This window comes from Myxocyprinus asiaticus, chromosome 11 (genome assembly GCF_019703515.2).
Source record: "Myxocyprinus asiaticus isolate MX2 ecotype Aquarium Trade chromosome 11, UBuf_Myxa_2, whole genome shotgun sequence".
Classification (NCBI taxonomy): Eukaryota; Metazoa; Chordata; class Actinopteri; order Cypriniformes; family Catostomidae; genus Myxocyprinus; species Myxocyprinus asiaticus.
The window spans coordinates 16,412,731-16,430,963 of NC_059354.1; the positions used below are offsets into that span (position 1 = coordinate 16,412,731).

The window sequence follows — 18,233 nt, forward strand, 5'->3', positions numbered from 1 at the left end:
ATATAAATCATTTTTCCCTAATTTTTTTTCCCCATGGTTTTCATGGGCGGTGAATAAAAGTTCTTCGACATGTTATTTATCATCTACCATGCTATAGAGTGCAATTTCTTTTCTTTTTATTATTATTTTTTTTTATTTCTTTTCAAAACAAACAAACAAACAACCCCAACCATCACTTTTGAAGTGGATCTATGGATTTTTTAAAGTTATGACAATATTTAAACTGCTGGGGCTCATTTTGATGATTTCACCAAGCGCCCCCTCAAACCCACTGGCCAGCCCTGACAATAATGCAGTGTGCTTGACTTTAAATGGATACTTAAAAGAACTTAAAATTTTTTAACAAGAACATTTTTTAACAAGCCACAAATCAATTCAGTTCTTTTACTGCCATAAGGTATACCTGAAATGGATGAACTCATTGTATCAAATATTTCTCTCTCTCAGAGGTGGACAAACCCAAAGACCTAACCTTTACTGACGTGGACTCGACCTCCATGCGCATTTCCTGGGAAAGTCCTGATGGCGTGGTCTCCTTTTACAGAGTGTTGTACTACAGTCCAGAGGAGGGAGAGAGAGAATTATTCCCTGCCCCACGTGGAGATGACAAGTCTGCAGTTCTTCATGGCCTCAGACCGGGCACAGAATATACGGTTAAAGTCATCGCTCTGCATGACAAGACCCCCAGCCCTCCTCTGGTGGCCACTCAGACAACAGGTATTACATTATGCAACTGCTCTTCTACTATTTTAGATCAGGTACACTAAGCCTCACTATTACTATTGCTCAAGCAATGTCACTTCTGGTTTGACTGAACGCTGGCGTGTCTGACTGCCGCTGCTCCCCGGTTTCTTTGATGTTAATTTTAGGGTTATTTTATGCTTCCCATTTGAATTGACCTCTTGTGAAGTTTTATGGACTTTTGCCTTTTATGCCTTTTTATGGACTATTGACTTTTCATCCGTCTGCGATCTATGCAATGCCCCCACTACTTCACCACACTTGGATTTGACTGGCCTACTTGAGTGTGCTGGTCTGTGAGGAAATTAAATCTTGCTCATGTAGATGGGCCACCAATGATGTTTTGTCTTCTACTGATCGCTCTGGCTTGCTGGAGTCCAAGCGGGGAAATTGGTGCTAATTCACCGCCCCGTGTTTTTATTGTTTTCCCAACATGGTGCTTTATTACTCTCCCATGGATTTACAGCGACTGAACTCCTCGTTCCGTCTTCCCGTTGGAGTCTACAATCATTGTGCTGCCCTGGGAATCACACGTTGCCCCTGGTATGTCCACCGGGGATCTCGCCATGATCTCTGCTCGAGTATGCCGGCCACCTCCCCCGACAATTACCAAATGCAGGTTATCTGGTCTACACATCGCCGTTTCCCCGGCAGTTTAAGTGATGAGAGTCGGAGAGTCAGTTTTAAAAATCTCAGTTTGCTGAAGCACTCATCTCTCAGCTATCCGAACAGTACAAACTCTGTTACAGTCAAGATGGCCTTAGTGAATGCAAGGTCAATATCGAATAAATCTTTTATTCTAAATTACTTTGTCTCATTCACTGGACTTTTTATTTGTGACTGAGATGTGGCTCAACCCCGGGGATTTAATGTCTCTCTGCGATCTCCCCTCCCCCCGGATTGTATCTTTTTCAGTTCTCCACGGACTTCTGAACATTGTGGTGAAGTTGCCACTATTTTCAGAAACCGTTTTAAATGCCGAAACTTGCCTATAGATATGTTTTCAAGCTTTGAGGTCCAGTTATTAAAGGTCGATATCATGGGCCCCGTTCTATGTGCACTGGTATATAGACCTCCTAAATTTAATAAGGACTTTATCCATCAATTCTCAGTTTTCCTCTCAGATCTGGTGACTCGTGGTGACAGACTGTTGATTCTTGGGGATTTTAAAATTCACCTCTGTTGTCCATCCAAACCTTTGGTAAAAGAATCAGTATCACTTGAATTTTGTACAGTCAGTCTATGGTCCAATGCATAATTTGGGTCATACATTAGATCTTGTGTGTCTCGTGGTTTTTCTGTTTCAAATTTGGAAGTCAAAGTTGTGTTTGAATCTGTTTGCCCATGTCCTTTACCTACCTTTTCTCAGCCTTTACACTATTCCTGTGCTATTCATTCCTACACTGCCAATTTATTTTCTGATCATTATTTATCACATTTCACAGACGATGTTTCTAATGATACGGATACTGAACATTTGGTAGAAGCTTTTAATAAATCATGTTCTATTACTCTTGACAGCGTTACTCTGCTTAAGCCAAGGAGAGTAAAGGGTGCCTCCCAGCCTTGGCTAAATTATGTCACCTGCGCTCTCAGACAAGAGTGTAGAAAAGCAGAGCGAAAGTGGAAAAGGGACAAGCTTCAGGTCTCATATGATATTCTAAAGGCATGCTTAATTATCAAACATCAGTAAAGGAGGCAAAATCAAAGTTCTAAATTAATTGCTGATAATGCAAATAGACCCAAAGTTTTGTTTGAGAAAATGTATTCTGTTTTAAACCCTATTACTAATGTCTTTTCCAATGCTTCCACAGAGACCTGTGAAAATGTTTTATATTTTATTCACAAAATAAAAAATATCAATTCTACTATTGTATGTTCTAAGTTTGCATTTCCACAATTATCTCCACCTGCCAGCTGTCTGTCTCACTTTTAACCAGTTTCCACATCCCAGCTAGCTGATGTAATTTCAACGATGACATGTTCATGTTGCAAGTTTGATGTTCTTCCTGCACATCTTTTCAAAGATGTTTTTAAGACAATTAGCCCAAGCGTGACAGCTATAATTAATAGCTCCCTAGCTAATGGACTAGTTCCAGCTAGTTTTAGACATGCAGTTGTGCAAACTTTGTTAAAAAAAAAAAAATAAATTCAGCAATACAAAGTAATTACAGGCCAGTTTCTAAATTGCCCTTTATTTCCAAGCTTTTGGAGTCATTTATTCACAGTTTCACTCTTACCTGAACACTTTTAACATTTTAGACACATTTCAGTCTGGTTTCAGATCCTTACACAGTACTGAGTCTGCCTTGTTGAAGGTCACAAATGATATCTTGCTTGCTCTGGACTCAGGCTGATTTGCTGTTTTAGTTTTGATGGATCTCAGCATTGTGTTTGACACTATTTACCACAACATCCTTCTCAAACGCCTTGCATGCATGGTTGGCATCCAGGGTCTGGCCTTGCAGTGGTTTGCTTCCTATCTGAAAGATAGGACCTTTTCTGTAAATGTAGATACTTTTTCCTCTTCATCAGCACCCTTAACTTATGGTGTCCCTCAAGGATCCATTTTAGGTCCGTTATTGTTTTCCCTTTATATGCTTCCTCTGGGTTAAATTTTTCGGAAATATAATATCGCTTATCACTGCTATGCTGATGACTCCCAGTTTTACCTTCCAGTTAGACCAGACACTAACTGCCCATTTGAGAATCTGCTAAAGTGCCTTGAAGACATTAAAGTTGGATGGCGAATACATTTTTGCAGTTAAATGAAGGTAAAACTTAAGTGTTGATTTTAGGCTGTCCCATGTCTTCCTCTCCTGTCTTGGAAGCCCAGTTAGGTCCACTTTCTTCCAATGTACAAAAGCAAGTTAAAAATCTTGGAATCATTTTTGACTCTTCGCTTCTTTTTGATAAACAGATTAGTGCTGTTATTAAGGGAAGCTTCTTACATCTCAGATCTATTGCAAAGCTACATTTCCAAACATTTCCTTTCTAGTAAAGATCTGGAAATTGTGATCCATGCTCTTATTACATCGCGGCTGGACTATTGTAATCCGCTGTACATTGGCCTTTCTCAATCTGATTTATCTCACTTACAAATTGTTCAAAATTGTCTTTTGTTGACACTGCATTTTAAAATGCATTGCTTATGCTGCGAGACATTCATAAGACCTCCATCTGAGTCATCATCGGTGCATGACACAAATCTAAATTTCAAATACACAGTTTTTGCATTTGAATGTGCATTTTTATCTTAAAATGCACTGATTACCTGATCGATGAATATTCAAATTTCAAATTTTAAAGCCTTTATCTATTGGCAAGAATATTATGGGGTTTTGACTTTGGCCAATAAGAAGCCATCTAGCAACCACCTAGAACCCCCTAGAAACCACATAGCAACTTGCTTAAAAACACTGGGAACACCTTTGTCGCATAGCAATAACCTTGCAACCACCCACAACACCTTTGCATCATGGTGGCGAATTTTGCACATGAAAGCACCACTCACATTTTCAGAACTAGCCACTCGGAAAATGCAAAGTCTAGTAAAATAATTCATCTACAGTGATTCTTCCCTTTTCTTTCTATAGCAATTCCTGGGCCCACCAATCTGCGCTTCTCCCAGGTGGGTCCAACATCCTTCACTGTCTCCTGGTTTGCTTCTAACGTCAAGCTGACAGGTTACCGTGTGGCCATCACCCCCAAAAGTAAGAGTGGCCCCACTAAAGAGGCCAACATTGCCCCAGACTCCACTGTGTTCCATGCCACTTCACTCATGGTGAGTAAGTGCCTTACACAGCCGAAGTACATTCTCTCAAACTTAACTGATTGTATAACACACCTTGTTTGTTTCAGAGAATTATATGGTGGCAGGTTCTCTAGGCTTTGCTTCATATTTGTCCTGTATGTGTGTTTATAGCCTGGCACTGATTATGAAGTGGAGGTTTATGGTGTGAAGAATTCTCTCACCAGCCATCGTGTCAAAGGCAAAGTTACGACACCTGACAGTAAGCCATCTTTCTTAGACTTCTCTGAATCAGATTCGCACCAACCATTCTCCATTAAATGTGCTGTTGAAAACTCAATATAGATCTAATTTTCCCAGACATCAGCCCACCGCGACGTGTTCGTATTTCCAACGTGAAGGACTCCTCCATCACTCTCACCTGGCGCTCTAAAACCGAGACCATCTCTGGATTCCTGGTTGAAGCCACACCCACCATTGGCGGCCATAATCCTATTCAGAGAACCATTGAACCTGATTCACGCACCTACGCCATTACTGGTACAACATCACTCAGCGATTATAATCTATACTAAAGGCTGTATCATATCTATTTAAAGCACTAATCTAAGCCATGCTTAGCAAATAACCTTTTGTGATTTGATTTGATTTTGATTTGATTTTTTTTTTTTTTTTTTTTTAAATGTCATCTAGAGTGAGATTCAATCATATAAACATGTCTCCTATAGGTCTGGAGCCAGGAACCACATATAAGATCAATATCTATACACTGAATGGAAATGCACGCAGTGAGCCTTTCACACTTACAGCCACTACAGGTACCTTTTTCAAACAGCAAATGCCAAAAATTGACCTCATTTTAAACCTTTGCTTGAACATATTGATTGCCTGTTCTTCCATGTATGGTGACTGTTTATAACTGTCTGGTTCTTAATGTTAAAATTATGTAAGAAAACATATTGCATTTTGCAATAAAGACCAGGTGACCGTAAATTATTGCACTTATTACACAGCTACTTACAAAATAAATTGACAAATTAAAGTTAAAATTAATTTAAAATGTGGAGAGTCACCACAGAGTCCTACGAGAGACATGAAACTAGCGATATTGGACCACAGAATCCCGCAATTGACCAGTCAAAATGAAGTGTTTAAGAAGTCCATGTAACAATTTTTTTTTTTTTTAGCAAAACCAGTAATCAGCCCTCCTACAAACCTCCACTTCACCTCTCTGACTCCTACCACGATTTCCTTCACCTGGGAGCCTCCACGTAGCACCATCACTGGATATTATGTCACCTACGAGGAGGCAGGGGACATTCCCAATGAGCTGACCCCTAGACCCCAAGCTGGCAGGACCTTTGCTTCCATCTCTGGTACTGCTATTTTTCAGTTTCTGGCTTTCGTAACATGCTCTTTATATGCTCTCCTGGTTTTTGGGATCTGCTTCTTAGAGAGTTCGCAATTGGATCATCCTATTTAATTAGCATTTTTGTCTGTGTGTGTCTATACGTGTAGGTTTGAAACCAGGCACTGAGTATGTTATCAAGATTGTTGCATTAAATAATGCTCAGAGAAGCACCCCGCTGCTAGGAAAGGCAAGAACTCGTAAGTATATCTTTATGAACATTTCCATACTTCCACTACATTGAAATGTATAGTTTAAAGAGAGTCTGGGACAAAAATGTTAATTGTCAACATGTCTGTTAACAAGAGATGCTCTTTTCCATACAATGAAAGTGAATGTGGAACTATCAACGGGGTTCAGATTGATCTCAAACCATTATTTTAAATGGAAATATCCATTACAAAAAATTTTATTTGAACTTCCCTTCAAATAAAACTAAAGTAAAAAGCTTATGTTCAGCTAAATGTTTCCTTGTCACTCTGACATTAAAATGTATTAAATAAAATTAAAAGGTAAGCATATATGACTCTGTACATCAATAGCAATTACTTTAATCGCTTTGTAATGTATAAATAATAACAGTATGTAAATACATTATTACGGTACTATACACATATTATTATAGTCCAGGTTCTTTATTTAATTTTAAACAATTTCTTGCAGGGGGTCCTTTGCGTGATTTTGTAAAATTTTAAGCAATAAGTCTTTCAGGTCATTGGCCTGAAAAAAAAAGCTGAAGACACCAGATTTATTAGTAGTAGTTTGGTGGTCCTGTTTTTAGTGAACTGTTATTATGGTATATTTTGTGATAGTTCTCTGTTAATCTGATAATACTGTGCATATAATAAATCAAACCTGGTGCTTGTTAAAAAAAAAAAAATCCTGAAAGCAATATTATGCATTTCAATTGCTGTAGCACTATGAATTACATGCACCTTATATAGTGCCCTCTGCTGGCAAAAAAAAAAAAAAAAAAAAAAAAGCTAAAGCATTACTCATTTGCTTGCCCCAACATCATTTTTCTGCCAGAAATCGAAAGTCACCAGCTGACCCCCCAGCTCCCTGACCCCAGTCGACCCCACCATGACATCCTGGATGTCCCAGAGGACAATGACCACTTCAACAATCATGTGCATATGCTGGGACCAAACAGACACAAAACAATGGGGCAGCAGGGGCAGCATATCTACACTGAATATCAGAGCTTCAACCTGGGAAACAACGGACAGCAGCCTCACCGCCCAAACCAAAGAGAGCCCCTGGTTTACATCCCTCTGCCGGGAGCAGATGGACAGAGAGTGCCAGTGGTGAAGGTGAACGAGGGCCCTGAACCAGGCTTCCCCTTCGGAGACCTTTACAACGAGACAAACCTGCCCCAGGAATCTCAGACCCAGACCACAATTATATGGCAGCCTGTGCCGCACACGTCAGAGTATGTTGTGTCATGCAGTCCTGCTACAGAGATCAATGAGAAGAGCTTCCAGGTGAGTACAGAAGTCTACCATATCTGACAAAGGTACTGTAGAATAGATAGGGTTTCTGAAAAAACACACACACAAAAATCTTATTAAATTAGAAACAAAAACAAAATAGAGCCATTTAACCCTACTGTATATAATGCAACTTCTAGCTGTTGATGTTTTCTTTTTATCAGTGATTATTAGTTAGACAACTACCTCCTAACATTCATTTCTTCTCAGATGCGTCTACCTGGAACTTCTGTAAGCGCTACACTGATCGGTCTCACTTCTGGTGCCTCTTATAATGTTGTCGTGGAGTCTGTCAGTGGAGACCAAAAACAGAAAGTCCTGGAAGATGTTGTGACTGTCGGAAACAGTGGTAAAGCATCCCTAAACCAAACTAATTTGTAACCACGGTTCAGAATCTTCTCTGTGATATCATGTCCGTATGCTTGTTTTTTACTCTTCTAAATGTGTCCCTCATGTGCTTTTAGTTCCAAGGGCTGGAGTGATCCCCACACCCAGGGATGTGTGCCATGACACATTCACTGCCACCTACCATGAGGTGGGCACGGAGTGGGAACGTATGTCGGAGACAGGATTTAAACTGTGGTGCAAGTGTCTTGGTCTCGGCAGTGGCCATTTCAGATGTGATTCATCCAGTGAGTGAATGGAGAGTGCGCTACATACTAAACACCACACCTCACTCTAGCATGGGCAGCAATTTGCTTTTTAAAAATAGTTTATTTTTATGTTTTACATTTTTCATGTACAGTTGGTTCAAAAGATAAGGATTAATATATATATATATATATATATATATATATATATATATATATATATATATATATATATATATATATATATATACACTATATTGCCAAAAGTATTCGCTCACCCATCCAAATAATTGAATTCAGGTGTTCCAATCACTTCCATGGCCACAGGTGTATAAAATGAAGCACCTAGGCATGCAGACTGCTTCTACAAACATTTGTGAAAGAATGGCCCGCTCTCAGGAGCTCAGTGAATTCCAGCGTGGTACTGTGATAGGATGCCACCTGTGCAACAAGTCCAGTCGTGAAATTTCCTTGCTACTAAATATTCCACAGTCAACTGTCAGTGGTATTATAACAAAGTGGAAGCGATTGGGAATGACAGCAACTCAGCCACGAAGTGGTAGGCCACGTAAAATGACAGAGCGGGGTCAGCGGATGCTGAGGCGCATAGTGCGCAGAGGTCGCCAACTTTCTGCAGAGTCAATCGCTACAGACCTCCAAAGTTCATGTGGCCTTCAGATTAGCTCAAGAACAGTGCATAGAGAGCTTCATGGAATGGGTTTCCATGGCCAAGCAGCTGCATCCAAGCCATACATCACCAAGTGCAATGCAAAGTGTCGGATGCAGTGGTGTAAAGCACGCCGCCACTGGACTCTAGAGCAGTGGAGACGCGTTCTCTGGAGTGATGAATCACGCTTCTCCATCTGGCAATCTGATGGACGAGTCTGGGTTTGGCGGTTGCCAGGAGAACGGTACTTGTCTGACTGCATTGTGCCAACTGTGAAGTTTGTTGGGGGGGAATTATGGTGTGGGGTTGTTTTTCAGGAGCTGGGTTTGGCCCCTTAGTTCCAGTGAAAGGAACTCTGAATGCTTCAGCATACCAAGAGATTTTGGACAATTCCATGCTCCCAACTTTGTGGGAACAGTTTGGGGATGGCGCCTTCCTGTTCCAACATGACTGCACACCAGTGCACAAAGTAAGGTCCATAAAGACATGGATGAGTGAGTTTGGTGTGGAAGAACTTGACAGAGTCCTGACCTCAACCCGATAGAGCACCTTTGGGATGAATTAGAGCGAAGACTGCGAGCCAGGCCTTCTCGTCCAACATCAGTGTCTGACCTCACAAATGCGCTTCTGGAAGAATGGTCAAAAATTCCCATAAACACACTCCTAAACCTTGTGGAAAGCCTTCCCAGAAGAGTTGAAGCTGTTATAGCTGCAAAGGGTGGGCCGACGTCATATTAAACCCTATGGATAAAGAATGGGATGTCACTTAAGTTCATATGCATCTAAAGGCAGATGAGCGAATACTTTTGGCAATATAGTGTATATATATATATACTGTATATATATTAAAGGAATAGTTCACCCCAAAATTTCCTTCATCTGCTGAACTCAAATGAAGATTTTTAGAAGAATTTCTCAGCTCTTTTGGTCCACACATTGCAAGTGAATGGGTGCCAAAATTTTGAAGCCCCAAAAATCACATAAGTCAGCATAAAAGTAATCCATAAGACTCCAGTGGTTAAATGAATGTCTTCAGAAGCGATATGATAGGTGTGGGTGAGAAACAAATCAATATTTATGTAATTTTTACTGTAAATTCACCTCCCTGCTCAGTCAATCTCCACTTTAACTTTCACATTCTTCTTGTGTTTTTTGGTGATTTACATTCTTCATGCACATCGCTCTACTGGGCAGGGAGAAGAATTTCTAGCAAAAAAGGACTTAAATATTGATCTGTTTCTCACCCAAACATATCATATCACTTCTGAAGATAAGGGTTAAAACATTGGAGTCGTATAGATTACTTTTATGATGCCTTTATGTGCTTTTTGGAGCGTGAAAATTTTGGCACCCATTCACTTGCATTGTATGGACCTACAGGGCTGAAATATTCTTCTAAAAATCATAATATGTGTTCTGCAGAAGAAAGAAAGTCATACACTTCTTGGATGGCATGAGGGTGAGTAAATGATAAGAGAATTAAAGAAACACTATGATGTAAAATAAATAAGAAATATTTAACAGGACACATTCTGCTTTCTAATTTCAGGCTTTAATTTTTCAATTTAACGTTCGCTCAAATTGTTATGTTGATAACATAAGTTGTAATAAAAAACTGTATTCAGTGAGAAAAATGCAAAATAAAGGCATTTTCAAAAGTAGATTTTGAACCCCACTGTATCTTAAATGGCGTATAATTATTGTTGAACAAAAGTTTAAACTCTATACTGTTGCCCATGCTAGACTTTCTTGACATGTTTGTTTAAGTCATCAAACATGACAGCCTGAGAGGGGGTGGTTTACATCTCAGATTTGTATTGTCACCCTGTAACCAGATAATATTAAACTCTGAGACCAGCTCACTATTTGCTACAACCACTGTATGAATGAAAGCCTCATGAAGCAAGACCTCATGATGCTGTGTGTGTGAAGGATGAATTCTCTGGGAACAACAACGATGTTACTCAAATGTCTTTCTCCAGGTACTGACAACAAAGAGTATGCGCAGAGTTGATATGCTAACCAACATACATCTCTCAATCTGCAGAATGGTGCCATGACAATGGCCACAACTACAGAATTGGCGAGAAGTGGGACCGCCATGCTGAGAATGGAGACATGATGAGCTGCACCTGCCTGGGCAATGGGAAAGGAGAGTTCAAGTGTGAACCCCGTAGGTTTTGTGACACTAATATTTTATGGTGTTTTAAAATTGCATCACACTCTATAGGTTACTTTACCGACTTGATAAATGTGCTCTGCTTTAGATGAGTCCACCTGTTATGATGAGGGGAAGTTGTACCAGGTGGGGAACCAGTGGCAGAAGGACTATCTCGGAGCCATCTGCACCTGTACCTGCTACGGAGGACAACAGGTAATGAAAACTTTTCACTGCTTTATGTTTTATTTTTTACACCTTTTTGTCTTTAGCATTAGGGATAGAGTCTGGTTTAGGGTTTGTCTCTGGTTGAGGATTATATAGTACCATGCTGTTTCCCCAGGGCTGGCGTTGTGAAAACTGCCGTCAACCTGGTGCTGAAGTTGACATGGACATCATTCAGCCTCCAGTGCGCACAGATGCTTTCGACCGCTACAGAGAGAACGCCCTACGTAAACTAGTGAGTGCTTAATAGAATACATTTGACAGACAATTGAATATAAACAAAAAAACTGTTTGTATTAAAGAGTAGAATCAAATTCATCTCTGATGAGGGTCAGTTTTGGGTAAAACTACTGTATAGCACTAGTGGATATTTTAAAGTCAACATGAAACGCCATTTGCAGCTCATTTTACTTCCGTAATTTGACATTTCTGCGTTAAACGGGATATTCAGCAAGAAAAAATTTAGGGGAAGGACTTGATTTAATCCTTTGGGAATTGACTGGATCATGAGAAGTGGGCATCACATACGAGAATGGAGCCAGGTGTTTTGTAGGGGAGGGATTGAGAAAATTAGAGGGATATGTGACGTAAAAGCCGAATGCTTGAAAATTGTTTCAGAGGCGGAACAATTACATTTTATTGAAAGATTATATTTTGAGTTATTACATTTTGATAAAAGATGACAAAAACAAACAGTTTTCATTTAGAATAACGAGCATGGATTGACCATGGGCATGCATTAAGAAAGTAAATAGGGTCAATTTTGCTTTCATGTTCACATATAAGTATCAAACATTTGGAGATTTAGCCATGAAATACACTTTTTACTTTTCCCTACAGAACATCCAATGTCCCATTGAATGCCTCAGACCAGACCTGCTAGCAGATGCCCAGAGCCCTCTAGAATAAATGTGCATATCAGTTTTCCCCTAAAATTGGAGAGGTCACGCCACCCAGAGACTGTACTTAGTTCCGTCAGTGCTTCTCCATCCTTATCTTCACCCACACTGCAAACTCTGTCCTGCTGCTTCCACCAAGCCGCCCACCTGTGACATCACGCCTGGAGATAAAACTTTTCACTGTTCAGATTGGTTGAGTCCACAGCCAGCTGGTTGGTTGATTCCTCATGTCTCGCCATAGAAAGGAGAGTCACCATTCATATACATCAAAATTCCACTGATTTGTTTCAATTCCAAAGTTTTGCAGAAGAACTATATCACTGCACATCATTGCAGCCTTCCAGATCAACTTCAAACTTATAGTAGTGGAACATCCACAGAGAATCAACACATTTTGCCTTTGTGTTTTTCAGTATTTTTAGCCTTTTGTCTAATTACAATGTGTTTTTTAATGATTTTGTGATTTTATTTTTTTGTCGGTGATCAAAACGTTTTTTTGGTGTTCTATTCTAAAACAAGCACTGTCTCACAATGAAATCCTTTGTGCCTTGTAGGCACCTTTTTGTATTATGATGTCATTTCCACCCCTCTTTAATCTGATTGGTTGGTTCTGTGGCCTCTGTGTCCATCAGGAGACAAAGGAAAGCACTGTGTTAATGAAGAAGTAAACATGTGTTTTCTATTATTATTTATCCCTTTTATGTATGCATTTTGATGGAATGCAGATTATGGGTGTGTACTCTTTTTATGTTTGTGATTTTTAGGTGCCAAACTCTTAACTACTGTGGACAAAAATACTTTTTAATAAAATATTTTCCAAAACAACTGATTCAAAGCCTTTTTATTTGCCAAAAACTTCTAGGGAACTCGCAAAGAGAACATTGAACAAAATCAAATATTATATTGTGGTTAGATGGGTAAATGTTGAGTAGAGATTTTAGCATGTTACTCTTTTTTTCACCAGTGGTCTCTACGATCAACTTAAGCTTGCAATACTTTTGGGAAACGCAGCCTTGAATGATTGGTCAACCCTTCCTTTGCGTATTGGAAAAGCACTTTAAAAATGAAATAATTGGGTTTTTATGTTTTTCATCAGAATATCAGCCAATTTGTCTTTTTTTATTATTATTATATAAAAATAAAAAAAAAAAAATAAAAAAAAAAGCTTTTATTGAAATATACACTGGCAGCCAAAAGTTTGCAATAATGTACAGATGTTGCTCTTATGGAAAGAAATTGGTACTTTTTATTCACCAAAGTGGCATTCAGCTGATCACAATGTATAGTCAGGACATTAATAACATGAAAAAATATTCAGAACTTCAAAGATTTCTCATCAAAAACTCCTCCACATGCAGCAATGACAGATTTGCAGATCCTTGGCATTCTAGCTGTCAGTTTGTCCAGATACTCAGGTGACATTTCACCCCACGCTTCCTGTAGCACTTGCCATAGATGTGGCTGTCTTGTTGGGCACTTCTCATGCACCTTACAGTCTAGCTGATCCCACAAAAGCTCAATGGGGTTAAGATCCATAACACTCTTTTCCAATTATCTGTTGTCCAATGTCTGTTTCTTTGCCCACTCTAACCTTTTCTTTTTGTTTTTCTGTTTCAAAAGTGGCTTTTTCTTTCTTTGCAATTCTTCCCATAAGGCCTGCACCCCTGAGTCTTCTCTTTACTGTTATACATGAAATTGGTGTTGAGCAGGTAGAATTCAATGAAGCTGTCAACTGAGGACATGTCAGGTGTCTATTTCTCTATTTGTACTTATCCTCTTGTTAAGTTGTACATCTGGCCTTCCACATCTCTTTCTGTCCTTGTTAGAGCCAGTTGTCCTTTTTTTTTTGAAGACTGTAGTGTACACCTTTGAATTAATTTGTTTGGCAATTTCAAGCATTGTATAGCCTTCATTCCTCAAAACAATGATTGACTGATGAGTTTCTAGAGAAAGCTGTTTATGTTTTGCCATTTTTGACCTAATATTGACCTTAAGACATGCCAGTCTATTGCATACTGTGGCAACTCAAAAACAAAGACAATGTTAAGCTTCATTTAACAAACCAAATAGCTTTCAGCTGCTTTTGATATAATGGCCAGTGATTTTCTAGTAACAATTTAGCATGATTATTCAAGGATAAGGTGTTGGAGTGAAGGCTGCTGGAAATGGGGGCTGTCTAGATTTGATTAAAAATGACTTTTTTCAAATAGTGATGGTGCTGTTACATCAGTAATGTCCTGACTATAATTTGTGATCAATTGAATGCCACTTTGGTGAATTAAATTACCAATTTCCTTCCGAAACAGCAAAATCTGTACAAACTATTGGCAGCCAGTGTACTTATTACACAGCTCACTGGAATACTCAATTTTGATTGGTCAATGGAGCCAGTGGTCAGATATTGCTCTGTAACAACCGCACATCCTGGGAATTAGACGTATCAGACCGCTCATCCTGGTTCTGCAAGCCGTCTCTCCTGCTCGGCTCATTTTGCAGTCTCTACAAATAAGCTAATAAAATAATTTAAACTCAGATCAAAGTTTCATGTGCATTTATCTATTTATTTGGCAAGTATTCTTGTAACAGGCTGAATAATGAGAAGTCAGATGGTCTTTTTTACAAAGTAAACACCAACAGAACTCTGACGCAATTAGGCCAGTAATGAAGGCAAATTAGTGTTTGCTTTACAAAGCTGTTTCAAATAAATGAAGAAAATCTTCTATTAAAGATAACTGGACCCCCTATTCTAAAGTGAAAGTTTAACCTGCTCAAGTTATTGGTTGTTTGCATGATGCATGTTCACTTTTATAGCTTTTTGTATTTTTTTATACATATTATAATGATTATATTTAATTAGGTATTTATACATCGCCTCATCATAAAATACATTTCTTCACACCAGCTCAGTCTTTACTAAATATTAAGGAAAAAAGTAATCGTTTATCTCACATTCCAGCGTGATAACACAGCATTTACACAGAAGAGGTGCAATGCTTCTGCACAATGTTTTTGCACTTTATGATTTTATGAATCCTCTAATAAAAATGGAAAATCATTCAGCTGGGGCCATATGTATCCGTGTCGGGGAGGGTGTCCTTTCCCATAGGGGAAAGACACTGCGGATACCACATCCTGCCGAAGGGGAGGTAACGTGTGGAGAATATGTCACATGGACTTACCGACCGGCAGTATCACATGTGGAAGAAGTCCCTACCCGGAGGGGAGGAGCTCCATAAACACGGTGACCAGTGGCAGAGGGGGCTCTGCCCAAGGAAGACGTTGGTTTACCAACAGGGAAACCGTACCGCAGAAAATACATCACACAGGGTTACCCACGGGCAACTAGCACATGTGGAGCACCTTCCCCAGTACAGGGCATACTAGCGCACGTACTGAGCCCGGCATCGAATTTCTCAGCTGAATTCACCTGCCACAGGGCTGAGGAGGAGAGACATACAGGGTTCACCGGTTTCGGGAACTCACATGGGGGAAAAAAGCACACGTCTTCCCCTCAGGGAGGGGAAAGGCGCTATACGCAAGCGGTACACCCCGCCAGCTGTCCCGCATACTTACCTGTTCGTACCTGACAACACACGGGACGAAACCAGCTCAACCTGGAGATTATAAAATCTCGCAAAGGTGTTGGGTGTCGCCCAGCCCGCTGCTCTACAGATGTCTTCTAGAGAGGTGCCGTTGGTCAAGGCCCAGGAGGCCTCTACACTCCTAGTGGAGTGTGCTCGTAGTCCCAAAGGGGGTGGCACGCCCTGGTCCTGGTATGCCAAAGCGATGGCATCCACGATCCAATGGGCGATCTTCTGTTTGGAGACAGCCCTCCCTTTCCACTGTCCCCCAAAGCAGACAAAGAGCAGCTAAGAGCGTCTAAAACTCTGTGTTTGGTCCAAGTAGATGCGCAAAACATGCACCGGACACAGCAACAACAAGGCTGGGTCTGCCTCCTCCCGGGGCAGCACTTGCAGGTTCACCACCTGATCCCTAAAAGGGGTCGTGGGAACCTTGGGCACATAGCCCGGTCGGGGTCTCAAGACCACGTGAGAGTATGCCGGACAGAACTCCAGGCAGGTGTTGCTGACAGAGAACACCTGCAGTTCCCTAACCCTCTTGATTGACGTGAGCACAGTCAGGAGGGCAGTCTAGGAGCTCTCCGCAGGACCTGCAGGACCATGGAGAGATCCTACGAGGGAACGAGGCACGGCCTAGGAGTATTCAACCTTCTAGCGCTCCTAAGGAACCATATGATCAGGTCGTGCTTCCTCAGGGACTTACCGTCCACCGCGTCGTGATGCGCCACTATAGCAGCCACATACACCTTCAAGGTGGAGGGGGACAGCTGCCCCTCCAGCCTCTCCTGCAGGAAGGAAAGCACCGACCTGACTGCACATCTCTGGGGGTCTTCACCTCGGGAAGAACACCAATTCATGAACAAACGCCACTTCAAGGCATACAGATGCCTTGTAGAGGGAGCCCTGGCCTGAGTGATCGTGTCTACCACCACCAGTGGTAGGCCACTTAGGTCTTCCATGTCCCATCCAGGGGCCAGACATGGAGATTCCAGAGGTCTGGGCGCAGGTGCCAGATGGTGCCCCGTCCCTGAGAGAGGAGGTCCTCCCTCAGGGGAACTTGCCAGGGAGGGGCTATCGCGAGGAGCATGAGCTCCGAGAACCAAGTCTGGGTGGGCCAGTAGGGCGCCACCAGGATGACCTCTTCCTCGTCCTCCCTGACCTTGCACAAAATCTGCACAAGCAGGCTCACTGGGGGAAACGCATACTTGCGCAGCCCCCAGGGCCAGCTGTGCACCAGTGCATCTGTGCCGAGGGGAGCCTTGGTCAGAGAGTACCAGAGCGGGCAGTGGGAGGATTTCCAGGAAGCAAACAGGTCTACCTGTGCTTCGCTGAATCGACTCCGAATCAGCTGGACCAACTGGGGGTGATGTCTCCACTCTCCCCTGAGCGTGACCTGCCGCGACAGCACATCCACTGCACAGTTGAGGTCGCCCAGGATGTGTGTGGCCCGTAACGACTTCAGTCGCTGCTGACTCCAGAGGAGGAGACGCCGGGAGAGTTGCGACATGCGACGCGAGTGTAAGCCACCTTGGCGGTTTATATATGCTACCGTCACTGTGTTGTCCATCCGGACCAACACATGCTTGCCTTAGATCAATGGCCAAAGCCTCCGCAGGGCCAGCAACACCGCCAGCAACTCAAGGCAGTTGATGTGCCAATGCAGTCACGGCCCTGTCCAGGAGCCCGTGGCTGTGTGCCCATTGCACATGGCGCCCCAGCCTAACTTGGCTCTAAGGGGACCCCTGCCCACAGAAATGCAAAATTCGTCCAAGGGCTGAACATGTGGCGGCAGATCGGCATGATGGCCACGCGATGCGTGCCACGGCGCTATGCCCATCTCAGGACTCGAGCTTGAAGCCAGTGCTGGAACAGTCTCGTGAATGCCGCTGAGGACGTCATATGCCCAAGGAGCCTCTGAAACTGTTTCAGTGGGACCACCGTTCTCTGCCTGAATGACTTCAGGCAGCTCAGCACCAACTGCGTGCTCTCGTTCATGAGGCACTCTATCATAGACACCGAGTCTAACTCCATCCTGAGAAAAGAGATGCTCTGAACCGGGGAGAGCTTGCTCTTTTCCCAGTTGACCCGAAGCCCCAACCGGCTGAGGGGCCTGAGCACCAGGTCCCTGTGCGCACACAACAGGTCTCGAGAGTGGGCTAGAATCAGACAGTCGTCGAGATAATTGAGGATGTGAATGCCCACTTCCCTTAGTGGGGCAAGGGCTGCCTCTGTGACTTTCGTAAAGATGCAAGGCAACAGGGACAGACCGAAGGGGAGGACCTTGTACTGATAAGCCTGGCCCTAGAAAGCGAACCACAGAAAGGGTCTGTGCTGAGGTAAAACTGAGACGTGGAAGTACGCATCCTTCTGGTCCACTGCCGCAAAGCAATCTTGATGCTGGACGCATGACAGAATGTGCTTCTGAGTCAGCATCTTGAACGGAGTCTGTGCAGGGCCCGGTTCAGCACTCGCAGGTCCAAGATTGGCCACAACCCACCGCCTTTCTTTGGCACGATGAAGTTGGGGCTGTAGAACCCCTTCTTCATCTCGGCTGGGGGGACAGGCTCTATCGCATCCTTCTGCAGAAGGACCGTGATCTCCGCACGCAGGGCAGTGGCGTTCTCACCCTTAACCGAGGTGAAGCGGATGCTGCTGAACCCGGGCAGGCGCCTGATGAACTGAATTGCAGAGACGAGTCAGAACGCCTCCAAACTCCGAGCGAG

At 42.3% G+C, this 18,233-nt stretch overlaps 1 protein-coding gene across 2 annotated transcripts in view; it reads left to right on the top strand.

Moving 5' to 3' along the window:
* LOC127448301 (fibronectin-like) overlaps positions 1–12,369 on the top strand; it is a 58,191-nt gene extending 45,822 nt beyond the window's left edge. For both annotated transcript variants that reach the window (XM_051710727.1, XM_051710728.1), the window contains 14 exons: positions 448–717; positions 4,338–4,525; positions 4,667–4,754; positions 4,853–5,032; positions 5,221–5,310; positions 5,680–5,868; positions 6,011–6,100; positions 6,930–7,384; positions 7,601–7,739; positions 7,855–8,022; positions 10,695–10,820; positions 10,915–11,021; positions 11,149–11,265; positions 11,871–12,369. In XM_051710727.1, the coding sequence (XP_051566687.1) occupies positions 448–717; positions 4,338–4,525; positions 4,667–4,754; positions 4,853–5,032; positions 5,221–5,310; positions 5,680–5,868; positions 6,011–6,100; positions 6,930–7,384; positions 7,601–7,739; positions 7,855–8,022; positions 10,695–10,820; positions 10,915–11,021; positions 11,149–11,265; positions 11,871–11,939 (2,276 nt within the window). In that variant the 3' untranslated portion in view covers positions 11,940–12,369. The remainder of the gene's footprint in view (positions 1–447; positions 718–4,337; positions 4,526–4,666; positions 4,755–4,852; positions 5,033–5,220; positions 5,311–5,679; positions 5,869–6,010; positions 6,101–6,929; positions 7,385–7,600; positions 7,740–7,854; positions 8,023–10,694; positions 10,821–10,914; positions 11,022–11,148; positions 11,266–11,870) is intronic.
* Positions 12,370–18,233: the final 5,864 nt, after the last annotated feature.